This window comes from Manacus candei, unplaced genomic scaffold (genome assembly GCF_025592945.1).
Source record: "Manacus candei isolate 608988 ecotype Guabito, Panama unplaced genomic scaffold, ASM2559294v1 h1tg000065l, whole genome shotgun sequence".
Taxonomy (NCBI): Eukaryota; Metazoa; Chordata; class Aves; order Passeriformes; family Pipridae; genus Manacus; species Manacus candei.
Genome location: NW_026138113.1, coordinates 11,164,240 through 11,191,593, shown reverse-complemented (window position 1 = coordinate 11,191,593; position 27,354 = coordinate 11,164,240). Strand labels below are relative to the sequence as shown.

The following is a 27,354-nucleotide window of genomic DNA, read 5'->3' as shown; positions in this document are numbered from 1 at the left end:
TTCTTCATACAGAATACTGTGGGTAGAGCGAGGTTAGGGCAAAGTTTTAGCTTTCTGTGTCTATTATATACAGCTGTACAGTCCCAAGACTACCAGATTAATTCAAAGATCAGGAGAAACAGAAGGTGGAAATGGCAAATTTTTTCCTCACTGGAGAAGCCAGATGACAGAAGGAGCAGTTGGATACTGCTTCAGAGTCACTTTATTGCAGGCATAAGAAACGTTTCTTACACTCTGGTGTAAAAGTAACAAAGAATGGCCTGTCAGTCAGTCATTGTACCTGATGTGCATTATTTCACTTGTGCAGGCACAGCTTTGTGCACTCACACACATCACCTGATATTTAATTAATAATAAATTAATTTCTGTGGTGAATGGTTCAGTCTTTTTCCTGAATAAAACCATATTTTGTGTGAATTCTGATTTTATTTTTTCAACCAATACAGTATTGTACTTTACTTTTTGGATGGCTTGATTGGTGTCCAGTTTTGAGCTGTTCTGTCTTGGTGGTTTGGGGCTTCTCATGTTTACTCTTTTTTACCTGACCATTATCTGACTAAAGGAGACACACAGAAAGAAAAATTAAAAAAAAAAAAAAAACAAAAAACAAAAACCAAAAACACACAACCCCCCCCCCCAAAAAAAAAAAAAACCAAAACAAAACCCCAAAAAAAACCAAAAAGCCTCAGATGGATACATAAAAATAACATTAGATTAAATATTAACCCACTTCTATCAGAGTCAACATAATTTGATTTGCAATTTACTATTCATGAAATTATTTACGGAAAACAATTAGACATTTTTCTAGTTGCTATACTTTAAGAATTACCAAAATGCAACCAAACAACTCCTGTACCAATTTTAAACATGTTCTCAAATTTGTTTATTGATGCTTTCAGGAATGTACACATTTTCACTGCTGACACATTTATAAGACTTATCTAAAAACTTAAAAAGCTGCTCACTGCTTTTAATACCTGCTATTCAACAAGAAAGTCTGATAAAAAATATTACAGAAATATAAGAAAAATAAGTTCTTTTTCATGCAGTTCCACTTAATGGTTACTGACAAGGAGGAAAATATACAAAAGATCTTGCAAATCCCATACCCAAACAAATTGAGGGACTGTAATGAAAAGCATGTTTCAATAGCATTAAGTTTAATATTCTTTCCTTCCTGACACCTCTTCAGAATTCATGTTTTAAAAATCAGAATACATAATCTCAGCTTCAAAACACTCCTCAGAGTTCTTATAAGCTGATTTCTGTCCAGGAGAGCATGACTATTACCTGCCCTGGTTTAGTAATGCTCCTGTAGAAGTGGCCTGTTACTCTGCAGGAGCATCAGGTGTAGAAAACCAAAATATGGGTATTTTCAGAAGTACTCAGGTGGCTGTGCTTCCTAAAAACAAAAATGCACCTGTATATGAAAACTGATGTCCTTGCCAAAAGCACTGTTTAAAAAGAACTGTTACTACTACATTACACTTCCAAAAAATTATTTGACAATTTTTGCAGAGAGAAAAACACAACCAATCTGTGTTTTGAGACTAGAAACCTGCCAGCTTTCCTTTAACACTGATATTCCCTTTCTGCATAAACTATGACGTGTGATTAAACAACAAAGTGATAGAGCTGAGCAATTTTTGAGCCTCTTGCTTTTCTGGTTTCTGTCACTGAAGGAATATGATCCCTCTTTTCAACATTCCACAATCTTAAAGCAGAATCCTGAGAAAAAGGTGTCATATTGCATATTACCAAAAGAGGGATTGACATTATTTCCATAAGGATGAAATCTTATCTCAGATGAGCACCTCCAATATGAGAGCTAAACTCTCTCACAGTTACATATCACGTCTTTGGAAACAATCTGTAGCAATCTGAAACTGCCCACATGTTTTAAAATAAACCAATAAACATACTTAGAAAATTCTTTTAAAAGTTTTCTGTATTTATTGGAGGTAAATGCTGATTACAACTTAGCGCTTTTATGAGCAGCTTGACCGTTGTTTAATTTCATTAAAAAAAAAAATAAGCTGAAAACTAGGGATGACATTTTCACTTCCATTTAGAAGCTGGATCCTGAAACCACATCAGGAATTCATGGTTACCTTCATAGAGTCCTAGAATGGGTTGGAAGGGACCTTAAAGACCATTGAATTCCATGACCTTGCCATGGGCAGGGTCACCTTCCACTAGATGAGCTTGCTCAGAGCTCCCTCCAGCCTGGCCTTGGACACTCCCAGGGATGGGGCAGCCACAGCTTCTCTGGGCAACCTGTGCCAGGGCCTCCCCACCCTCACAGGGAGGAATTTTTCTTCCTGATATCTAATCTAAACCTACTCTCTTTCATTTTGAAGGCATTCCCCCTTGTCCTGTCCCACACGCTCTCATAAATTGTTTCTCTCCATTTCTTGTTTTTCCTCATCACAGCATCTGTCACCCAACCCCACTGACCCTACACTAAAGCAAAATTTACCTTTATCACCAGGAAAAAGGCCCTTATTATTTTTAGTATAATAAAAGCAACTATTTGTACCATACATCCATCACGAAAAGCAGTCAGAAAATTCTTACCTGGCTGCTTCATATTCACTCAAGTTAAAATGCTGCTGTGAAGTTCATACTTCCCTGAAAGCATCAGCAGTTCCCACCCCTGGTAAGCAGCACACAGAACAACAGCCACACAGCTCCTCTGGGTTTAAGCTCCATTTAAACATAGGTATTTTCTACCTTTTTTAACAATTTAATGAGGAAATGTTAAGAGAGAGTTGGATCAGTACCTAAAAAAAATCTTGGGGCTGTCTGTTGTGTGAGAATGGAGGGAAGAGCTGTGGGAACAGACAGTGGCTTCCCCCCATTTTAAGGGAAAGAACCCCATTCTGGAAGCAGGCCAAGCCAAGCAGCTGTGTTGGATATCCTCACTCTGACAACAGCAGCACAGCTGGTTTGAGGGTAACAGCATTCAGTTGGCTTAAGAATAGAAACAAGTTAAAATACAAAATTAATTATTTACTCCAGCTGGGAGGCTACCCAAATGTGAATGGTATTAACAGATAAAATTCCTACAGTTTAGGAAGGCACAGTGTCATTTTGATAGGCAAATGCCACACCTGAGAAATACAATAACAAGAGGAACATACATTTTTCCAGCACAGAGTAATCAAACACACATACATATGACACAGGTTTTGCAGCAGAATCTTTAAAACATGTTTTTAAATTTAGTTAGGAGCCCAGAATATAATTATACCAAAGCACAGATACTAAACTGGAATTCTCCATAGTTACAAAGATATCAACACTTAAACAGATGCCTTCTTTTTTTATGGGAACTCAAGTTAGCTACAAGGATTGCTGTGGATGGAAATTTGGAGTAGCAGTATTAGACTCTGCAGGGTAGGTCAGCTTACCTTTAAGGTAACGGGTGTGAGGCACAGGATTATCAGCTCTCCTACATAAAAGTGAGATTTTACACGTGACAGCAGTTGAAAGCTGGTTTTAAGCCCAAGGTTTCGAAGGAAAGTGGTCTTTTCTGAGCTCTTCCAGGTGGCAATGTCCATGAGTGTTTAACTAAGCCTTGACTAGCATATGCAGAAAGCAAAAAAAAGCTCCACTAATGCTGAGGAACACATCTGGTGCAGGCTGAGCCCTGGGTGGGACCCCAGAGACACAGAGCCCGGGAACCTTTGCATGACAGGACCTTTGCATGACAGAACCTTTGCATGACAAAACCTTTGCATGACAGAACCTTTGCATGACAGAACCTTTGCATGACAAAGGGCACCAAGAGCGGTGGCACAGCCGGGGGAGGGACCCTGAGACACAACAGGAGCCCGGGGCTGGGAGAAGAGCTGAGACTTACAGGCTATAAAAGCCCAGGGGCCCTTGTTTGGGTCCCTCCTCGGAGGCACCGCCTGGAGATGGTTTTGTTTTTCTGCGCCGTGGATAAATGACTTTGTGGAACGGGGCATCTCAGGCTCTGCTGAGGGAAGCCACTAATATGAAGATAACTCACCTTCTTGGCTAAAAAGACAGGAACCAACAGAATCCTCATGTCCTTGGTTCACGGGAGCAGGTTCATGACGCTGAAGTTCTCCTGTCTTTATATCCCATATTTTAAGCTTGCTTTTTAAGGATCCTGTGCACAAGCAATGACCAGCAGCAGCAAAGCAGCACCCTGAGATGTCACTGCTGCCCCTGAAACTCAGATGAGGAACACGGGGAGAGTGAGCTTTGGTAACCTAATGGTTACAAAACCTGCAACTTAGAGATCCCTGTCTCCAGCCAGCAAAGCATCACGAGCATATTCTGAATTTTAACCACACTAACGATTCTGTGAACTGCCTGGAGCTGCTTAAAACCTCACAGCCAGCACAGGATTAAATCCCTTATTGGATGAGGTCATTTCACAGGACTGAATCCAAGCTATTATGGGATAAATGACCAGGTGGGGGTTTTTTTGTTGAATGTAGCTTAAATAAGAAATTGTTCAGCAGCTACAACAAACTCACATTTTAATAAATTACAAATAAACAAAAGGCAGCCATTTTTTCATTAAATAAAAAGCATCCACCTATCTCTGTGCATAAATTTCAACTCAAAGGTTCAGAGGAAAATGACTAAACATTTCTAGATCAAAGTCTAAATTTGGAAGCAGTCAGAAAAGAAATCTGGGTGAGGACTCCAGTGCTTCCTGAAATCTAGAGAGAGGGAAAGATTATGAGCATCTCTTACAGGAAACAATGCAGTCGTCGCTGCAATTTCAAACAAACATTACAATGTTCCAGATTGAATTTCCCCTCCAAAGTAATTCCTGATTCCTCAAAGACCATTTCACTCCAGTGTCTAAAGGCAGACTCTCTCTGCTTTAAGAATGCAGAGCTGAATTGGTGGAGTTTATTTAATGCCATCAATGCCTTTAACATTTGACATCTCTGCTGTTGCAAACTTAGAATGGTACCAATGCCCTGGACTGCCATACTGCTTTTCCTGAGCTGCTGACTTAGAGAGAGTTTGTCAGCTGAAGGCTCAGGAGATGGTACTGAGCAAAGCTTCTGGCACTGGACATGACCTTCTCTAGGAAAAAGGAGCTGGAAAAACAATCTCTGATCCCTGGATGGTGTCACCTGACAGAGACAGTTCTAATCATTGCAATCCATTTGTTGCTCTTCTTATTTTTAAATCTAACTGACTTCATCACCAGGCTCTGATTGGCTGTAGCTAACTTGACATTTATAAGACTGCTCAAATATTTTGAGGCCAGTTCTTAAGGAATGCCAAGCTCCCTGACCTGAGTGGAAGCTTCACAAAACTGAGGTCTTGGTACCAAAATTACCTTAAAAGGGAAATTATTGTTAAAAAAAAAAATCACTCTTGGTCTAATTTAGGCCCATTATCTCTTTTTTGTAAGCCTATGCTGAGGAACACTGGGTGTAATGTCTTACAGATGAGTCCCTTTTGCCTTCCTCAAGTAAGGATATTCAAGCTGAATTAATTAATTTCCTCAAATTTTTTGTAAGAAATTAAAAAAAAAAAAAAGAGCTGCATGAACAAGATGCAAAAGTCATAAGTCTTACCTTGGAGATGTGCCACTATTGTTGCACACATTGCATCAAAAACATTCCTGCTATTTTCTTTGTCTGAACCAGATACCCCTCACCTCCCATCACAAGAAATGTTACGTGAAGTTACAATGCATCCATGTTTTACTGTCCACTGAAGAGAAAATAAAAGGTTTTAAAAACATGCTTGAAGGTTTGAGAGAGTTTTACAGCAGATTTTCTGTAACCTATAAGCAGATTCAGAAAGAATGCCTTAGTCCTTCGTTTTGGTAAAAGCTGATGGATGTCTTTATACACATTTTTTCTATTTTTGTGTTAGTAATAAACTTAGAATTAGATAAGGTCGCCCTGTTCAGATCTTATAATCTTAATTTAATCAATCTTAAATGTCTCTTCTGAGACTGGTTATTATTATCATACCCATTTGTACCCAAAAAAAAGGGAGATATGTTCAGACTCACCTGAGCTCAAGCAATTAGCAGCAGCAAAACCAGGACTAAAATCAAACCTACTTACCCTGATTGTATTTTATTGTGCTAACAAAGAAGGTTGTGTTTTCCTGTTTATCAATAACAAAGCACTAAATAAGAACTTTGCAGTTGCACCTTCTGCAAGATGCATTCAAAAGGACACATACAAGTATTCTTCCTGTTGCCATACCCCAGGCCCTGGCAGTGTTATCAGAGGTTGATGTTGCCACTCTAAAAATTCCATGAATGAAGCAGCAAATCGATGTTTTCACTTACAAGAAGATATTTTAAAAATAAACGACAACATTTAATTCTGACAATGACTTGACATTCTCACACCCACTAATCAAGAACAGATTCTTAGGGGCTACAGCAAAATTTACTGCACAGCTTAGCTGAAAAAGGGATTATTTATGTTTCAGTGAGAAAGTAATAATAAAAATGTCATGTACACAACTTGCAGTGCAAGCAGTCAATTATATCATTACAATACATTTAATTACTTCTAACATTAGAATAAATCTAAAGCCTTTATGATGTCTTTTCTTTAATGAATGTGCTCTTGTCAGTGGGTTCTTTTTGATTTTTAGTGGTTATGTTGCTGGGTAACCCTCTACCACAAACCCTGCTCTGCACAAACACAAAGCTCCATTAGACATCAAAGCTATTCAATAAAGTTTACTAAAACTGGCAGGTTTCCACTAAATGGGGGCTCAAAATTTTTTCCCTCCCGTGGTTTTATTAAAATATTCTCAAATATCTAAAGTAATATTTATACTATAAGTCACTAGATGTGAGAAACATTTTAGTAGTATTTTGGCTTCTTATTTTTAGGAAGTTCATGAACCATCACTGTTATATATTTCATCTGAGAAATTTGATGCCTTAACATTCTAACGACTAAAAATACAACTATATTACTAAAAACTTCTTATTTTCTCCATATGTGTGTAAATTCTGTAACCAACACAATCTCTGCTCCTAAACAGAAACACTTAAAGCAAAAGGCCACACAAAGTTTATGAACTGGCAGCATTTTTGATTGGAAAGTTGTTTCCAGGACTGTTGACAAAGGTATTTTACTTGCTGTTCAGCAGTTTTTCAAAATAAACACAATTGCAATGGGCAGTGTAGCATGTGTGCTACTCAGCGATCAAAAAATGAATCAGTTGAGACTACAGTCTGATAAAAATTGATTTAATCTATGACTTAGGGACAAAATATGGAATAAATAGTATCCCTGGAGGCACTGCATGACCCACTTAACCAAATGTTAATATATGCTGCAGTTATTTTAATTATTGTGTCCACAGATTGACACTGGATCAAGATGCATTTCTTTTTATTTGATGAGAGAGGCTCAGTGGAAAGGCCACAGAATACTAAAACACAGACAGAAGAGAACTTTTCTGAAGGCATAAATCTCACTGACAAACCAACCCCTGAACTTTGGCTAATTCAATGTTGTTCTTTTATACAAGTGATATATATTTATATATCTCCTTTAGAACATATGGCAAAGAGAGACTTTCAGGCCTGTGTAACTCAGAAGTAGAATTTAAAAAGTCCTTTGCCCTAAAAGAGGCTATAATCTATCCAAGTATTCCAACATGCATTTAAGATACCAGAAAGATTCCTGTTTAATTCATCAGAGTAACTCACATCTCAAAGCATCACGAGATCAGTCATCCTACCTTCCTCTAGATAAACCATCTTCTATTTCCATGATTAACCCAATTATTTCAATCAGATTTTTGTTTGTGTAAGTACCAAGAGGTTTCAGAATCTTTCATGTGTCTTCAATATGAGAATAAAATCTTGTACTTCTGACCACTACTGCCCTTCTCGACATCAAGGCTCACATCTAGAGCTGCTTCCTCACCAGGACTTTCATTGTAAGTTCTCCTGCTCATTTGGCAGCTCCTAATAACAGACAACACTTGAAAGTAAATTCATTTTTCACTTTTTCACTTATTTTCTCAGTGTGTATCAACTACTGTATCAGTACTAACTGACACCAGAATCATTAGGAATGACTCTAAGATAAAAGAAAAAAAAAACCAAACAACAGATCAAAGCTACTGTGTGTTCTTGTTCTATATTTTATGAGTCAAAAAAGTCTTGCAGTCAAAACTGCCCTTCTAGACTTACCCAGGCTTTGTCTGCTGCATGTGCTATCAATCTTTCTTTTCCCAAAGATATGTGGACTGTCAGTCCACAGAGATGCTGTTTGTTGTCAAGAGGAACTTCAAATACTTTCTCAGTGCACTCAGTCATTTGATATCCACTCTTTCAAAGGGGAAAAAAAGAGAACCCCAAAGTGAAATTCTCAGGGCTGGCCCAGCCACCTGAGGTCAAGTCCACCATACTCTCCAGAATTCTAAAATCACTTCAGCTCTTTCTGTAGGAGAGGAAATTAATGTCTTAATACATCTTACATAATTCTTGCTATCATAAAGTCCCCAATACTCAGGCAAATACTTTTAGATAGATTCTGAAAAATAAGCATTGCTCAACAAGTGTTGAAGAAACCTTTCTTAGATAAAGATTACAAAAATTCCTTAAACAGAAATTAGACACTTCAGGCAAGTGGCACACTATAGCCTTTCCAGCAAAATGAACATTCATGGATTTATTGTACTTAAAAAAAAAAATTAATGGATTATCTTCTTATTTTCAGGTCTTGATTTCAGCTCACTTACATGCAAGACAAGCTGAATGGCATTTTGCTAAAGGCAGAAAAATGAAAGTTCCAGTTCTGAGTTCACAGAATCACAGAACATGCTGAGTTTGAAGGAACCCCCAAGGACCATCCAGTCCAACCCCTGGCCCTGCACAGGCCCATCCCCAGAGTCACCCCCTGTGCCCCAGAGGATCAGCCAAACCCTCCTGGAGCTCTGGCAGCCTTGGGGCTGTGCCCACTGCCCTGGGGAGCCTGGGCAGTGCCCAACCAGCCTCTGGGGGAAGAACCTTTTGCTGAGATCCACCCTGAGCCTGCCCTGACACAGCTCCAGCCATTCCCTGGCTGCTGTCCCTGGTCCCCCAGAGCAGAGCTCAGTCCCTGCCCCTCCTCTGCCCCTGCCCAGGAATTGGAACTGCAGTGAGGTCTCCCCTCAGTCTCCTCTGCTCCAGCTGAACACACCAAGTGCCCTCAGTGTCCTCACACGGCTTCCAATCCAAGCCCTTCCCCATCTCCGTGTCCCTCCTTTGGACACTCTCCAATGGCTCAATCCCTTCCCTACATTGTGTCCCCCCAAACTGCCCCAATGTTGAGGTGAGGCCACCCCAGGGCAGAGCAGAGTGGGACAATCCCCTCCCTGGTGCCCCAGGACAGGGATGTCCCTCCTGGCTGCCAGGGCACTGCTGACCCAGGGACAACTGGCACCACCAGGACCCCCAGGGCCCTTTCCTGGCTCTGCTCTCCAGCCTCTCCTTCCCAGTCTGTCCGTCCATCCGGGGTTGCCCCATCCCAGGGGCAGAATCCAGCACTTCCCCCTGTTGAACTCCCCATGGTTGGTGATTCCCAGCCCTCGGATCTGTCCAGGTCTCTCTGCAGGCCCTCCCTGCCCTCGAGGGACTCAACAGCCCTTCCAGTTCTATGTCATCTGTAAACTTGCTCCGTGTCCCTTCCAGTCCTACATCCAAGTCATTGTTGGAGATGTTGGAGAGCACAGGGCCCAGGATGGAGCTCTGTGGAACCTCCCTAGTGACAGGTGCCAGCCTGATGTCACCCCAGTCACTGTCACCCTCTGTGCCCGACCCCTGAGCCAACTGCTCACCCCCCACAGGATGTGTTTATCCAGCTGTGGGCTGGGCAGTTTGTCCAGAAGGACCCTGGGAGAGACAGGATCAAAAGCTTTGCTGAAATCCAAAAAGATCACATCAGCTGCCTTTGAGACAAAAAAAGTTTGGAACTGTCAATGTGGCAGTTATTAAACTGTAAATGTCATGACTAACACACTGAGATAGTTATTTTTATATCTCCTATCTATAATATTTGCTTAAGACTGCCAGATGTCTGTTTACTTTGGAACTCGTTATTAAGAGCTGGGACTTTTCTCATTCCAGATTTCTTGGTTTCTTTGAGCTGGCAATCCCCAGCTCTTGGATGACATGATGCTGCTAACCTGAACATTGCCTGGACTTCTTGCACTTTTGGGGCTTTTTCACTATGCCTGGAAAAAGGGTTGGGTTATGGTAGAAACCTACTGCACAGCAAGAAGCCAACATTTTAGATACTTTATAAATGATTTCATTTGAATTCTTATGACATTAAGGCACTACTGTGACTCGTTACCAATTCTTAGATGAAGTCATGACTGCTTCATGTACATCAGAGCCCAAGACCTGCAATCTACTTAGCACAGATCCACTGTCATTTGCTTGCATAACACAGAACTGTATCTCTCCAAGCCTTCTTATAGACTTAACTCAGATTTGATCACCTGGAACCTCAACACTTCCCCTGTTTAGATCTCGCTGTTGCTTTGCCCAGAGGGGTTGGAATTTTAAGGAAATCCCAGGTAACAACACAAAACTTAGCAGAGCAAGAAAACAGAGGTTGAGATTGAAACAAAAAGAAAAAGCCAGTGACAAGTATGAAACCACCACGGTTATGCTGGTAACAACTGTTTGATCCCTGATTTATCTTTCTCCACAAAGAATCCCACACATAAACAAGTCAGAAAAAGGAACCTCCAAGAGGAAAAGAGCAAGCTTTGTGCATCAGCTTTCAGCTTTAAAATATTAATGAACTGGAGCTCTGATTTGGTGTGTGCTACACATGCTTACAAGAGTCACTCTTTAATGTCAAGGAACGTGTTGGAAGTACGAAATAGTTCTATTTATCTGTGACTGCAAAAACATTTACAGCAGCTATTTTTAAACTTCAGTAAATATCCTCAGGAGGCTCTCTGATGATTCAGTCCATCTTCAGGCCTGTGTAACACTCCTTGTCTGATTTCAGCTTTAAGATTTTTTTCTTTAATTTGTTGTTGTGTTTGGAACACATGCAGAGTTTCACTGCACAAGAGCATGAAAGTATTTTTGTGTCTTCAAAGCAAAAATGGCAGGAGCTCACAGGATCACTGTGTCCTCTCAGAATTTTAAATGCAATCTGGAAAGGAACAGAGCAAAATTTAGGAATAGTTTCCTTTGAGATTATTTTTGACAGTTTAGTCCATGAGGGGGAGTACAAAAGCAGGAAGCAGAGGAGAATGTACCTTCAGTTCCACTTGTCTGTGCAAAGTTGACATTTTTTCCTTGGTACTATTTTGGAGCAGATTTACCAAATCTGGTTGAGAAAAAAAAAGTTGATGGATATGGATTGTAGTTTTGTTTTTCTAGAGGTTTGGTTTGTTTTCCCAATTCTTCTTCCTCTCAAGTCTCTCTTAAGTCTTTTTAATGCTTGTTTCCTTGATTCTGGTCCATCCAAGGGCAGCACATCAAACTCTTAGGTCACACATTTTAGACAACTGTTAAAAATTTTGTCGAAGGTATTTTGAAAAGGTTTCTCTTCAGTCATTTGGGAGTTTGCTCATGACTGTCCAATATGTGTTGGTGTGAGCAGAGCTAACAAACCCCAGCTGCCACGTGCATCACACACACAGAGCAACAAGAGAGCTTTCCAACCCTCGGCCCAGAGCCCTGTGAGCACCCCCGGGCACAGAGCCCGGCTTGCACCAGCCTGCCCGCCCTCCCCAGCCTTCCTGCACCCTCAGCATGTGCCAGGGCTGGTTTGGGCAGCTGCCTGTCACCACAGCTGCTCCCCACTGCCATCAGGCAGGTCAGTATTATTTCAGAGTTCATACTGAACAGGAGTCAGAGTGTGCCCAGGTGGCCAAGAAGGCCAATGGCATCCTGGCCTGGCTCAGGAACAGTGTGGCAGCAGGAGCAGGGCAGTGATTCTGCCCCTGGACTGGGCACTGGTGAGGCCTCACCTCAAGTGCTGTGTCCAGTTCTGGGCCCTCAGCTCAGGAAGGACATGGAGGGGCTGGAGCAGGGGCAGAGAAGAGCAACGAGGTCCATGGCGAAGGGACTGGAGCACAAGTGCTGTGAGGAGAGGCTGAGGGAGCTGGGGGGGCTCAGCCTGGAGAGGAGGAGGCTCAGGGGAGACCTCATCACTCTCTGCAACCACCTGGCAGGAGGGGGGAGCTGGGGGGGTCGGGCTCTGCTTGCAGGCCACCAGCAGTAGGACAAGAGGGCACAGTCTCAAGCTGCCCCAGGGGAGGTTTAGGTTGGGTATTAGGCAGAAATTTTTTATATAGAGAGTGCTCAGCCATTGGAAAGGGCTGTCCAGGGAGGGGGTACAGTCCCCATCCCTGGAGGTGTTTAAGGACAGACTGGATGTGGCATCAGTGCCATGGGCTGGGTGACAGGGTGGGGTTGGGTCACAGGTTGGACTCAATGATCTCAGAAGTCTTTCCAACCTTTCTCTGTGGTTCTGTTCTACAATATGACAACTGGGGACAAAGAGTGGCATAAACAGTTTTCTTTGTAACTACATAAAATAAGGCAGCTTTTAATCATAGTATTAATCTCGTAGCACATTAGCCTTAATAATTTGTGTCAAAATGACACAAATGTCCTGCACAGGGCCAGGAGTTGGACTAGATAAACCTGATGAATCCCTTCTAACTCAGCCTATTCTATGAAAGTTCAGTGGTTTATAGCTGTTACAGTAAATGCTATATACAATTTGGACGGGTAAAAATAACTCTAAACACAGACAGATACTGCAAAACTGCAACGTGAAATTCTGCATTAGCTTCATTAAAAATACTTGCATCCAATACAAATTTTACATTGCTTAGGTTTTTAACTTCTTAACTCAGACTCTCCAGCACTTTAGAGGTCCTAGGCATATAAGAATATCACCATTCTTTAACAACATTTAAGTTTATTAAAATGCTTTGTTTAATGAATTAAAACAGAGCCTGTGGTATTTCAGATTATGCTGCCCAGAAAGGGGTCTTTTCAATGTTCTATAATCCATACATTTTGAACACATGAAACATCACAAAATAAAACATATGCACATACACTTTTGAAGAAATTCAATATGAATACTGTATCTATAGTGCTTCACATTATACACCACTGATCTACCATCATGGAGGAGATCAAACATTTGAGATGGAGTCACACAGTACTGAGGAAAGCAAGTGGCTTCTTCAATACTGGAGTTGTTTTAATCTAAAAAGGAAAAAGAAAAAGGAAAAGGTCACTCTGAACAGTAACATGCAACATTAAGAACATCTCATTACTTGAGCAGTCTCTTAAATCTTAGTTTAAGAGAGAGATCTGAGTATATGAGATAGAACATTTTCTCAGTGATGTGAGACATGCAGATGTGAAGATTTCCAAGACAACTGCCTGTACAAAGAAGTCTGTTTTGTGCAAATAGCATAAAACCATATTTTAGCTATTCAGAAATCCAAGCAGTAGTTTGTTTTTTATTAAGAAAACAGCAGTATATAACAGACTCTCAGTTGCAAAGGAATGGAAGGCACAGTCCATTCAAATGCCAGTCTTCCCACTGGCACACATCCATTCCACTGCACACCTCGACCCCAAGCACTTTGCCATGAGGTCAGATGGATCTATTTGAATTGAATCTTAGCAGACAACGTTGCTTTCAATGTTTCCAGGTAAAGAGAAGTAGATAAAGTTATAAAAATATGAATCTCTACCTGCACTTGTTCAATTTGTAATTCCAATTCAAAATCCCATCCAAAAATATCAGTCATCTTTAATGACAATGTCCATTAACTAACAGTGCCCTTTACCTTAAGAGGCCTCTATCCTAAAACTAATTATCCTGTAGACTAGGATGTCTAACATATGTAATTTTTCCTCACCGAAGTAAGCAGCATTTAACAACTAATAAATTGATGTTTTAGTTACTTACTGCAAAATTTGCAAGTGTTTAAGTAACCTTTCTGTTTACCTTCTTAGAAGTTCTTTGGGTGACAAGCCTGTGGTATCCATATCACTGAGGCTGTCACTGCTCTCTGTAGTATCTGAGCTGCTGTCTTTTTCTGATTTTTTATTCTTGTGTTTTCCTTTGTTTTTCTGCTTCTTATGTTTCTTTTTCTGTAAAAAGAAGAGAAATAGTCCCTTATTTCCTTGTGAAAGACTTGGATTTTTCTGGATGTCAACAACAGAAAAAAGTTTGACCAAAACAGAACAATTACCAGTGACTCTTTTCCACTACTCAGACTGAGCTAAAGAAAATATAAACCAAGACCCTTATTTCATCTAAGCACTCAACTCCCTCTAAAACAGAAGTTTCATTACTATTATTTGTATATAAACCAGGAGTTATAATGCAGTTCCCAGAACGTGCCTGACACCTCCAGCACACAACATTAACCCACCCACAGTATTGTATCTGTAGCCACGTTGTACATATGGAAAAAGCAGCACCATAGTGGGATAACTTCCTGCTTTCAAAACACCCAAGAAATTCTGTTGCTTAAATTCTAGTCCCAGTATATGTATTTCCTGGCAACCTGGTATAAATAATAATAAAATTCTGACAGGTAGATCAAAGAATCAACAGACTGTTTATTTAAATAAAATACCTTTTCTTTTTTGCGTTTATGTTCTTTCTTTGTCTTGTGTTTCTCTCTTGTTTTCCTATGCTTTTCTTTCCTACTAGGCCCAGGAAAGCTTGCTGGCACCACTGTTTGCTGTTGCCAAGCACCTAAAACACAAAGCAAATGAATAAGCAGTTAAAAGAAGGACAAAAAAAGTAATTTGGTTATTACATTCTGTATTACTTTTAACCTAACAGGATAGTTAAAACAAACAAACAAAACTCCTAAGCTTTAAAACGGAAATGAAATGTCTAAAAATCCTAACTGCAACATCCCTGTTGTAATTAAATGCCTTTGTGTTTAAATTGTGTCATTAAATGTGCAGAATTTACACTCTAAAAGCTCACAGAACCTACCAGAAGAAAAAGCTGGAGGTAACTTTGGTCCAAATTCCTCTGCTGCATCCAGTTCCTGCTTTGAAGTAGACAGTGAAGAAGTGCCAGGATCAGCTGCAGCAGCCACACTCTCTGTGAAAAAAGCCAAAGAATTCTATACTTGAAAGGAAAATAAGAAAACACTTTTTCCAGGAAGTGTTGAAGAAAGTTAAAGGAGGCTTTCTAAAAATCCTTAAGAAAGCAATCCTGTACCTCTATGGATGCTCTGGTCAACTGGACAGTTGGAATTCTGAAACATGTCAATGTACTGTGGGTTTTTTTTCTCCTTTAAATCAAAGTTTGCCTTTCACACTACACAATTATTAATTAATCAGTGCATTTGTTTGCTTTTATTTTTTAATGCAGAAATATTTTTCCATTACTTAGAATGAATAAAAACCTCCATGAGATGCATAAAGTTAATAAAGGCTAAAAGTTAAATGTTAATAGAACCAATTGTGACAGGAAGTGAACAAAGTATTTCCATTTTAAGTATGCTCTAGCACTAGATGTTTTCTAGATGTTTTCACTGTTTAACAAGCATATTCCACAGGGCACTTTGCTTGTAAAATCTACACAAGACAAATGGCAACATAAATAACACTATAACATGCAAGGCCTTATTCAGTGCTGTATTATTCACATTTTCTACATGCCCAGCCCCACCAATTCCAGATGATCTGCACAAGAGTGCAGTCCTAGAGCATGTGATTCATAAGTTAACCTTTTACAAGGTATTTACTTTATGTTGCATAAAAATGAACATCCATTAGGTACTACCTTGTACATTAGAGGAAGAACTGTCTGGTTTATCAACTTGCTTGGTGGTTTCTGATTCTGTTACTGAAGTCGTTGGTTGCTGTTCCTCATCACTCTCTTCTTCAGAGGAAGATGATTTTTCATCTGAGGAACTCACAAAGATGGCCTTAAATAAATCCATGGGTGGTCGTTTGCTTTCTTCTTCCTGATCCTTTCCTTCCTTAGCTCCCTGCTAAACAGCAAGAACAAACTGCATTTAAACACTAAAGAAAGTAACAACCTCTCTCTGGTAAGGAACAACTTCAAACGTGCTGGCAGGTATTTACAGATATTTACAGATATCACAACAGCTGTGGAATACACAACCTGAGGAACCAAAACAGTGAAGATGTGAAATGCTGCAAAACTAAGCCAGTGTCCTGTAAATGGGAGTGCAGATTGTGCTACACAGTTGAAAACAGAATTTGTAATATTTGGGGATCTAATTCATTATTTCAAACTTCAATTATATAATACTAAATTTAAGCAAAAGGAAAATATCACCTTCCTCCCCAGAATATGCACCCTCCTCCATTCTGCCTGTGAGCAGAGTGAGGGCGACAGAATTCAGTTCCCGGTCTGCTGAAGGACATTTTTTCTCCTCTTAAGCTGCTACTTCAAATACAGTCAAACCTGCTGTCCTTGTAAGCTGTAAACATTTTACATCTCGGAGTTATAACCTCAAAATTCTTCAAAGTACAATCTCATGCCTCTGCTCTTGAGTTGGCTCTTGAGCAAACTGGTCTGTATTAAATCAATTCATGTATTATCCAATCTTACTTCTGGGTTGTCAAGGTTCAAACCTTGTAAACTCACCTCAGTGGGAAGAGTTTCACTTGGCCCACTTGCACATTTTTCTGCTGCTGGCACTGGTGGCTGCTGCTGAACATCAGCTTTTGATCTAGCAAGACTAATGAATTCACTGATAGAATCTTTTTTCTCCTTTTCTTTATCTGACATATCCCACCTCGAAGGTTTCTTTGGTTCTAAAACATCCAAAACATTCAAATCAGTTGCATGCCAAATTATCCTGCATTTCACTGTCTGTTTGATTTTAAATTACTCTGCTTCTTCAGTTTGACATTTTTTAAATCTTTCCAATGAATATTCGACCTATAAAAATCTTCTAGGTAAAAGAAATTAGCATTATATCACTAACTTCGGTTTTGATGTCACAGAAGTTTTCTTTCAATTTCTTTATTTAGGGTTTTTAATTAAAAAAAGTTTGGTTTTTTTTTTAATTAAAAAAGATGCCTTTTCTGTACTATTATCTGGTTTATAGCTAAATTAATAAAGTAACAACAAACTTACTGTTGAGGTTGTTATTCTCTTGGCTTTGTTTGTTTGTTGCTTGAGTTGCAGACGTGGTGGGCTCAGGGACAGTTAAGAAATTAAACACAGAATACTTGTCTCTTTTCACTTTTGGTAAACCAACTATGGAAGAACTAGAGGGAAATAAAAATGTTTGTTGGTTATTGCTTTCAACACACAAAAGGCCCAAATTATCTACAACGAGTTGAAACACCTACAGCAGTCCCTCAAATGCATGCTGTTTTGTCAGAGGTCACCATGTTCCACAATGCAAATAAAAATATTGGCAGTTCTGTACCACATTATGACACAAGAAGAAAACACCAAGCCAGATTTTCCATCAGCAAAGGAAAAACTGAGAATTTTCCAATATAAAAACATAAATATCAGTTATCTTACTCAGGGTACGGATCACGAACGTTAAATCTTTTACACAGCAGCTTATCAGGGTGCCACTCAAACTTGTCTCTTGTGAGTTTGCCAAACATCTTCATCTTCACAGCAGTTTCCTTATCATCAAGATCATTCTGAAAAAGTCAAACATTTACAGCTGCTAAATAAGTCACAACTTACTGAACTATTACTGTTCTAAGACTTAAAAGAGACAGAAACATAATATTTAAGTGCTGTTTAACAAATCACTATTCTGCATGCAGTGAGTGTTTCCAAAAGGTGGGCAACACCTTCTGATGTCTGAATGTCTGAACACCAAAAGCTGGTTCAACAGAAGGGCAACAAAACAGTGACAAATCTACAGAAGGGTTTTAAAGAAGGAGAAAGTCAGGGCTGAGGCAGCAGCTGCAGCTGCAGGGTATCCAGAAGAACAGCAGATACCTCTTGGTCTCGAGGAACTTCGACTTTGTCAACGTCATCTTCATACTTGGCCCGTGTGAACCTGGAGGAGAGGGTGGAGCTGGAGGATCTGTAGAAGGCGGCTGCCCGGATGAACTCCTCCTGCTCCCTTCCCCGCTCCCACTCCGTCATATTTGGGTCTAAAAAACGCTCCAGTGCATCTGCTGTAAGGAGAGAAATGTCCAGCAGAGGTTACACCTTATGAGCTCCAACACTTCTGAAACATCCTTGCAAACATCCTTGCAAGTATTTAATAAGTATTTAGCTTAAGGACAGTATTAATCTCAACTGTGTTAATCCTTGATAAATGGAGGTAGTTTTTCAAGGTGGCATTTGCCAAATGCAAAACAGGTATTTCAAATAATTTTGCTTGCAAACCTGACTCCTTAGTCACTGCACTCTAAGGAATGTTCAGAATACTTAATGTGTTTAAAAACAAAAAGTATAATGCAAAGATTTATCAAATAATTAAAACACACAACAGAATTTACCAAGCAGTAAGCCTGGCTAGGCTTTGGTAACTTTAAGGGGCTTTCTGGTATATGAAGTGCCCACTGATAAATACAGAGTTTGGACACAGGTTTTTATATAAACAATATAGACCCTGTTTACAGCAGCAGGTTCACTTCTTCTCCCAGAAGGAAGAAGAAATAACACCACCCAAGCAAACACTCTTACAGGAAAAGAGAACTTTAATCATTCCAGTTATTTAAATATTCCTGCACTTTCATCATTATTACTAAGGAGGCATTTACAGCCATAACACTCATAACTGAGGGTACTCAATTTTACACAGGGAAAATCCCAGTCCTGAACAGAGGAACTTTGGGTTCAAAGCTCAAGTAATCTGTCCCACTGTGATAACCAGAGGAGGCTACTAACCAGGAAATGTTTTTTCATAGAATGAAAAGGACTATTTAAAAAAAGCCAAAAACCAAAACAACAACCCACAACTAAAATAACAAACCCAGGTTTTCTATCTGTCACTATATGCTTTCCTCCATGGCATTTTGCTGGTGCCCATTTTCTTCTTCTCCAATGGCCCCTTTGTACTTAAAAATTTGAAAAACAAACCAACCCCTTTTTGTCTTTTTTTTTTTTTATTTTAAGGCAATCTATATTCACAGGCTGCTGAGGAACTCCTTAGATCTGCTTCAGCTTTTTATGCCTTACAGAAAAATCACAGCACTGAAGAACTCACCTCAAGGCACTGTGGAATTCAGGAAGAGAACTCACAGTGGACATATAATGCATCGAAACCAAAAAAGGAAGGGGGAGGAATAAAAAGAAAATAATTAATCAAGAAATATTTTACCTTTTTCTCCTTGTTTAAGACTTTTCACAAAATTTTCATATCTTTTTTGTTTTTCTGGATTTCTTGCAAATGGTTTGAAGTCACTAGAACCAGCATTTGCCAACTGCCCTCCCAACAGCATTTGCCATTTGGGAGAAGCATCCTCTGGGGGGGCTGGCTGGAATCTGTTTTGTGGCTGCTGAGCCACTGGTTTTGCTTTCATTTGTTGTTCAGATGCTTGCTTCACTTCTTTGAGTCTTTCTCTGTCTTTCTCAGACAGATATTCCAAAACAGAAGGAGCTGGACCTAAAGTAGAAAAGAGCAGTAAAAGATAAACAGAAATGAAAAATTCCTAGAACTATTTCTTCCACTTCAGTGGAGGAAAAAGCCCTATCACTATGGGTAAACATTCAGAGAAAATGCTCTTAAGCAGAAATAAAAAATAAAATTGCAGAGATGACAGATAAAAATTTGGCCACTATTACATCTTTTATGCTGTTTACCACATATTTACATATAACTCTATAAAGTTCACTACTGTAGACACAAATGTGAGGCACAGCTACATATTTGAATGTATTTCAGTGAAACCTCATTTTACAGGAAAAAATCCTCAGAGCCTCCTACATTCATAAAAGGCCACAGGAAAACCCAACCAAGCACAACAAAACACAATCCAACACATACTTTTTGGCTTTAAAATATTTAAGTAAATGAAAATACAGCCAGCTATGCCAACAATTCAAGTGTTGAGATGAAACCAAGCACTGGAATGGTATTGCAGCTATGGGAACTAGATTTGGTATGTTTATATTAGAAAATAAGTGTTCGAGGCCAGTTTTTACTGCTACACAAACACAAGCAAAGGTGTGGTCACAGATCTCAGTACCTTTTAGCCCAGTCTCTCCCAGCAGTTCCCTCCTCTGAGCTGCATCCAAAGCATGCCTGCCCTGCTGTGCTGGATCACTCCCAAGCTTCCCTGTGGATTCCTCCAATGCCTTCTGTAAATGGGAGTTTTCTTTGCCAGCTGCTAGCACAGGTCGAAAGTAATGAACTGGTCTGTAATTTCGGGGTAGGTGAGGTGGTGGGTAAACCTTTGGGGCCACAGAACAAAAAATGACACTCAGAGAGAGAGAGAGATGACTTTGTATTTAACACTTACCAACGTGCTTCAGAAAAAGGCGGCTCAATCTAAAAACTCCTCGACTTACATCCTAAAAATTCTTCCACTTACATCCTAAAAATTCCTCCACTTACATCCTAAAAATTCCTCCACTTACATCCTAAAAATTCCTCCACTTACATCCTAAAAATTCCTCCACTTACATCCTAAAAATTCCTCCACTTACATCCTAAAAATTCCTCCACTTACATCCTAAAAATTCCTCCACTCACATCCTAAAAATTCCTCCACTCACATCCTAAAAATTCCTCCACTCACATCCTAAAAATTCCTCCACTTACATCCTAAAAATTCCTCCACTTACATCCTAAAAATTCCTCCACTTACATCCTAAAAATTCCTCCACTTACATCCTAAAAATTCCTGTGCTCCCTATACAGTCCAATTTCATACACCACACAAATATTCCTCCTTAGAAAGAGGACCATGTCATACAGTTCTGTTTGTCATCCTAATTTATGTGAATATATATGGCATAAATGACACAAACCTGAGAACAGGACTAACAAATAAACTTGTCACCAAAACACTAAGGTGGACAAAGCACGAGGCCTGATTTTTACAGAGAACTGAATGTTACATCTGAAAGGTCCAGGAGCAGAAGATGCAACTTTTTTATTCTGAAGTCAAATGAAACCATTCCCCCAATTTTATGGCAAACAACAGTACATAGTGTGGGAGGCATTTGTTCAAAGCCAGCACCACAGACAAAGTTTTAAATTCCTGAAGGAGTCTGACAGATTTTAGGTTTCTATTGAACAGCCCCCAATGCTATAATTTTGCTCACTCATCAGTCTTTACTGCTGATCAGAACACTCATTTCTAAGAACAGAAAAAACACAGAGTAGCAGTAAAGTCCACACAGCTCACATGACAATTTCTTGACGTTTTTCTTAATACAAAAAATATCATTATTTGCTTACCTTGATTGGAATTGATGATTTTGATGCCAAGGAAAAACCATCCAAGATTTTGCCTATATATTTAAATTCTCTTTCAGGCCCTACAAAGTGACCACAGAGTTGGTAAATATTTAAACATGTATGTTAGACAAAAAGGGGTTTTTTTCTGAACATTTTCCATTTGTCATGATTTGTTACAGGACATAATTGTAGTTCTTTGTCTTCACTGCCTTTCATTTAAAATTAAGGGATTCTGGATTAGTATTATACTGCTAAAAAACTACTACCAGTGACTGTTGGGAGGTGAACATGGCTTGTAGTGAAGCCACTGTGAACAGCTCACACCATCAGTGTCATTAATGTGCACAATAAACCTGAGCAGACACTCTAGAAATCACTACAGTATTTCAAGCACTTAGAAGTTGCAGCAGAACCAAAGTGGTATCAAAATAAAACTTACAAAAATTATTTGAAATACAAAAGTACCATTAAAAAAAAAATTCTCTTTGCAAGTATAGGGTCATATTTTGTAAACACTGCTCACAGTCACTTGTTTGGTGCAGTGGAACTGAATTCTGCACCCCAGAAAGCAGCAGATGTTTTGACAATATAATCTGGGGGTTTAACCAACACTGGGTTTAGTGGAGGACTTCAGAAATTATTTCTGTATTTGGACACTAAAATACAGAAGGAAGACTAGTTGAAGTTTCAGGTATCAAGGTTAAAAACTAAAATATCTGGCAAATAGAGACTACATTACGCTATTTTTTTCCCCCAAATTACAGTAGGTGTTTAGATAGACCCACAGTTCTCACTTTTTTTGGATTTATACTGCTTTGGTGCTGTCCAGCCATACAAGCCATCTCCAGGTTCCTCATCTTTTAGAACTGTATCATACTTTGACAGTGTGTCTGTTGCATAAATATCATCGTCTTCTTCCTCTAAAGCTCCCACACCAAAAGCCTAAAATATATTTTAAATACAAATGAAAGCTCAGAAATGTACAAATACTTTAAAGTCACATATCAGAACACATCCACATATATATCTACTCATCTATATAAAATGTAGAGTATATATATACATATACATTGGGAAAAATGTACAGTTTCTCCCCAAGAATTGAGGTGGAAAAAAAAAAAAAACAGCTTACTGATTACAAAAGCAAACATATTCCATTCCCCTGGCAGGCAAGTTTGATCTGTACAGGATGAGGGCAGCAGACTAATTCCACAAAATAACATTTGCAATCTGTCTAAGACCAGGTTAAGTTCTCAAAAGGGAAAAAAAAAGATTGTCAGTTGGCATGGAAATTAAGCAAGGAGAATTCCCAGAAATGTAAACTGACCGTGCTTCTAGATAAGAACTACAAATAGCATGGAGCAACACAAAACCTCTCGAGCTAACAGATACAACAGATACAGCATTACTGAAACTAAAACAGACCAAAAAAATGTAAACTAAAAACATATCGAATATAAACTTTCTCTAACCAAAGTAACACAAGACTTTCCTCCATCCAGCTACTCAGAGTCAGGTATTTTGTATAGTTGTCTTTAACAATATTGATAAGTGAAGGCATTTGAAAGTCCTAAGGATTTTTTCCACATCTTCAAAACAAGTTTTAAAGAAATCCTACTGTCAACCCACATTTAAGATTTCTTACAATAACCCTGCAATGACAAGGAGCTTTTCACTTAAAAAAACCCCAAAATTTATTTATATTTTACTGCACTAATAATAAAATGCATTAAAAATTGCCCTTACCTGACCTGTAATACCCAGTTTTCTTCCTTTACTATGTCTCAGATCCCCAAGTAAATTACTTGTCTCTTCAGAACCACCTGTGAAAAGATTCAGGTGTTCTCTTCCAGATACACCAAACAAAGCTTGTGAGGGATCCAAACCCTTATAGCCAAGTCCATGGACATTCTCTTTTGGAGTCAAATCTACAGGCATTACATCTTTTGGGGCAAAGGTCACATTCTCTGGCTGGTATTCATCCTCTTCCTCCTTGTACAAAATAAAAGTTTACAGGAGCAAATATGATTAAAAGTGCTGTATGTTGAGCTTTTACACCATTCAGTTAACATGAGCCTGGGAAAGTCTGCAATTCCTAAATTATACATGAACTACACCTGCTTAAGAAGAAATTTAGTTACACTAAAACCTTTCTTCACATTAAGTACAGTACGTATGAATGCTTTTAAGAAGACTTGAAACTACATTTTAAAATACTGTCAAAGACATTAAGGAAGTTACAGGAGTTTTTTACTGTGTTAACACACATTCTTACATAAGTCAACAAACAACTTTTGCTTGTTTAATACCTCAGAACCCTCAGACAGTCCAGGTGGTAAGGCACAACCATATATTTTCACTGTAGGATCTGTAAGAGACATCAGAGCATCATATTAAATTAATAAAAGAAGGTTTTAAAATTAACTTTCTAATCTGTCTGTGAATGTTAACTTTCTACTTAGGAGCTCAAGAACTTCACTGAACTTACCAGGTTTCTGCCTGCATGGTTTTCTTTTGACTCGTGGTCCAATTCCTTGTCCTTCTTTCCAGCCCATTTTTCGTAACAGTTCAACCCCAACTGTTATTCTAAGAAGAAAACAGAAGGAAACAAACCCCAAAATTACTTCAAACAACACTTATACTATTTATTGATCAACCAGGTACATATATAACATTTGAACTTCTGCTTTTATACCCCAGCTAAAATCAAACCTGAATGTATCAACATTTTCCCACACCCTGCATGCCAGTTGTAAATGTTTACCTGGTACAGGTCTGCACATTCAAAACAGAAATCCAGGTGGAGGCCACTTAGGAAGTGCAACACTGCAGATCTTCCAGTCTCTTTTGTAGACTACTGTGGTCAAAAGTTACTTTTCTAACCAACACAACACTTCCAAGTAAAAGGAATTGTTTGGCTAATCTTTATGTAAATTCACTTACTTAGAGGGTCCTATTAAATCATCAAATGCAGTGGTTCCTGGAATGGCAGCAACTACTCCTGCAATCTGTCTGGCTTTCTCTTTTATCCTGTCTTTAGTTTTGGATGCAAAATCATCTGTGGTTGTAATATCTTTGGGTGCTATCCCAAATTCACTAAGATCCTGGAAAATACACACAAAATGCAAAAAGAAAATTAAACACCTCTCAAATTCCTACTTACTGTAATACTAAAGGAAAGGGATATGACCTTCATATTGGCTAATTTTCTTCAGTCATTTATACAGTTGTCTTTTGAATAACTTTGAACAGACATGTTTTAAACAGCTTTAGAAGTGTTTGCCTTTTCTGACAAAGTGAAAGGGTTGAGTTCTGGTTTTATTTTTTAATACTGACATTACAGGAGCTTCTTAAGTGAACCTATGAAACAGTCTTTATGACCCAGCACTATAACACTGCATACAAGAAGTATTTTCAAAGTTACTTCAATTTTTGCTATTTAAGTTCTTCAGAAAACTTCACTGCCTGAAAAACCTGCTGTCATGAAAACTATTTACAAAAGTTTTTTATTCCTTTCCAAATTTACCTCTTCATCCATGAAGTCTTCTGGCCCAAGAATGGTTCTGTCTGCTCTCTTCTGCCGTGATGAGACAAAAGCTGAGGGTGTCCATCCTTTAAAGAAGGTAAATATTTAAGCAAGGTACTTAAGGTAGCACAGTATTTGAAAACAATTCAAACATTTCAACCTTACACCTAAAGGATACACCAAAGGAACATTTGTAAAATTGCAGTCCAAAAACTCAAGAGGAAATAACTTCAGCAACACTGTTCCAGCTATTTACAGTGTAAGGAACAGCAGGGGAAAACAAATGCTTAACAACAGTTAGTTTGTTTTCACTAACATCAAACTATAGCACTCAATTTAATGCTTCCCAGAAGACAGAAAAACATCCAACCTTCCTTTGTGCCAACGGTGTTAAAGTAACCAGCAGAAAAGCCCCCAGTAAAGGCTCCGTGGAAACGCTGATATCGGCCCTTGGCATCCTTAACAGTCTGTTCTTGCAGAGGAACTGGCTTTTTAATTCGTTCACCTACAACCAAATACATCAGAGAATCAGACACAACACTGCATGAAGAAGAGACCCTTCACTCCCTCCAGAAGCCATTTCTTCCTTGCAAGTAAGAACTGGATCAAAGAGTGGCCACCCTGAAGTAGAAAGCATCAGTTGACATCCATTTCCACTCCACTATAACTATTTGCATACACTGCTGATGCACACTGTTAAAGGACAAGCACTGCGTTCACATCAAACCCCTGAACTCTGATAAGTTCCGAGAACAATGTTCTTTTCCTGTGAAAGGACACTTTTAGTTTTTAGGTACGCGAGACCCCTGAGAGGATTTCATCACTTCAGGAACTGCTTGAGAAATTACACACTAGATGTGTCCAAAATTCAAATGAACCACAAAAGCTATAGCCTTTGACACGAACATTTACACCTTTTAAGCAGTATTTCTTGCATAAAGCGGCACAGACTTGGGACTCACAGCCATAGTTAGTCCTTGGACTAGTGAATATACGAATATATAAGGTGAATATACGAATATAAGTGTAGGACAATCACATTAGCGTAACTGCGTGCACTTGAAGTGTTACACTTGACCTCTATTTTCTTCTCTTTTTTTGAGGCTTAAGGAAAGGACAGAACGAAAGGCTGGCCCCCAGCTCCACGCAGAGCAGGGACAGCCCAGCCCAGCCCAGCCCAGCCCAGCCCAGCCCCGCACAGCCGGTGTGGTGCCGGCAGGGCCTTTCCCCGCTCCGTGCCCAGGCCGAGCCAGACCTTTCTGCAGGCCAGCACGGCTGCCGCGGCAGGGGGAGGAAGAGAAGGCAGGAGAGGCAGGGGAGGCAGGGGAGAAAGGGGAGGCGGGTCTGCGCGGGGCCCACACGCCACAGCTCCCACAGCCAAGGCCGCAGGACCCCCGGCCGCGAACCGGCCCGGGCGGCGCGGGCCCTGCGGGACAGCAGCGCTTCCCGCGGGGTCGCTCCGCAGCGCTCGCCACAAGGCCTGGAGGGGCAGGGAGGGTCCTTACCCTCCTGCAGGGGCTGCAGCGCGGCTCCGTAGCTCACCAGGTCCTCCTCCTCCTCGCTGTCGCTGCCCGCCGCCATCTTGCCCGACGGTGGCCGCGCGGGGCCCGGCGGCGTCACGGGCGGGGGGCGGAGCCACCGGGAACACCGGGAATCCCATCCCGGGAACACCGGGAACACCATCCCGGGAACACCATCCCGGGAACCGCCTTCGGGAACCCCAGCCAGGGATCCCCATCCCCAGGATCCCCATCCGGGAACCCCAGCCAGGGATTTCCATCCGCGGGAATCCCATCGCCGGGACCGCCACCCCCGGCACCCCCCAACCCCGGGACCGCCACCGCCGGGATCCTCATGCCCGGCACTCCTCTACTGCGGGACCGCCGGGATCCCCCAACCCTGGGGATTCCCATCCCCGAAACCCCTCAGCGCCCCGGAGCCGCCATCCTCGGGATCCTCAACGCCGGGAACTTCGACCCTGGGACCCCCATCCTCGGGACCGCCCTCCCCGGGAACCATCCCCGGGAACCCCATCCCCGGCACCTCCAACCCCGGGACCGCCGGGACCCCCCAGCTCCCTGACACCGTCACCCTCGGGATGCCCATCCCCGGCACTCCCATCCCTGACACCGTCACCCTCGGGATGCCCATCCCCGGCATTCCCATCCCTGACACCGCCACCCTCGGGATCCATCCCCGGCACTCCCATCCCTGACACCGTCACCCTCGGGATCCCCATCCCCGGCACTCCCATCCCTGACACCGTCACCCTCGGGATCCCCATCCCCGGCACTCCCGGTACCGCCACCGCCGGGATCCCCATCCCCGGCGCCCCCCGACCCCGGGAACCACATTTTATCCAAAACAAGGAGTGAAGGGAACGCCAACCTCAATCAAAATCGGGGGAGGTGTGGATTTCGTTGAATTACACATGGCAAAATTTGCCTTACCACGTT

At 40.6% G+C, this 27,354-nt stretch overlaps 2 protein-coding genes across 4 annotated transcripts; both read right to left on the bottom strand.

Moving 5' to 3' along the window:
* Window positions 1-102: 102 nt before the first annotated feature.
* Window positions 103-12,831, bottom strand: WDR88 (WD repeat domain 88). The gene is given in 10 exon segments (XM_051805532.1): window positions 103-144; window positions 146-237; window positions 1,635-1,731; window positions 3,417-3,457; window positions 4,022-4,144; window positions 5,583-5,721; window positions 6,205-6,268; window positions 9,817-9,871; window positions 10,961-11,153; window positions 11,260-12,831. Coding segments are annotated over 10 exon segments (879 nt in total). The 5' UTR covers window positions 11,293-12,831.
* Window positions 12,832-12,928: 97 nt separating this feature from the next.
* On the bottom strand, window positions 12,929-26,501 carry GPATCH1 (G-patch domain containing 1). Of its 3 annotated transcripts, none has more exons than XM_051805973.1 (20): window positions 26,404-26,501; window positions 25,269-25,403; window positions 24,899-24,984; window positions 24,316-24,476; window positions 23,861-23,958; window positions 23,682-23,740; window positions 23,119-23,364; window positions 22,167-22,314; window positions 21,373-21,452; window positions 20,156-20,360; window positions 19,288-19,572; window positions 17,955-18,136; window positions 17,520-17,647; window positions 17,121-17,254; window positions 16,626-16,795; window positions 15,792-16,002; window positions 14,994-15,104; window positions 14,623-14,744; window positions 13,986-14,131; window positions 12,929-13,231 (listed from the first exon to the last, which is right to left on the bottom strand). In XM_051805973.1, the coding sequence occupies exons 1-20, from the start codon at window positions 26,477-26,479 to the stop codon at window positions 13,210-13,212; spliced, it is 2,805 nt and encodes a 934-aa protein (XP_051661933.1). In that variant the 5' UTR covers window positions 26,480-26,501; the 3' UTR covers window positions 12,929-13,209. The 3 variants fall into 3 exon arrangements, with proteins under 3 accessions (XP_051661933.1, XP_051661935.1, XP_051661934.1); XM_051805975.1 differs by having other exon boundaries at window positions 15,792-15,999; XM_051805974.1 differs by having other exon boundaries at window positions 17,955-18,133.
* Window positions 26,502-27,354: the final 853 nt, after the last annotated feature.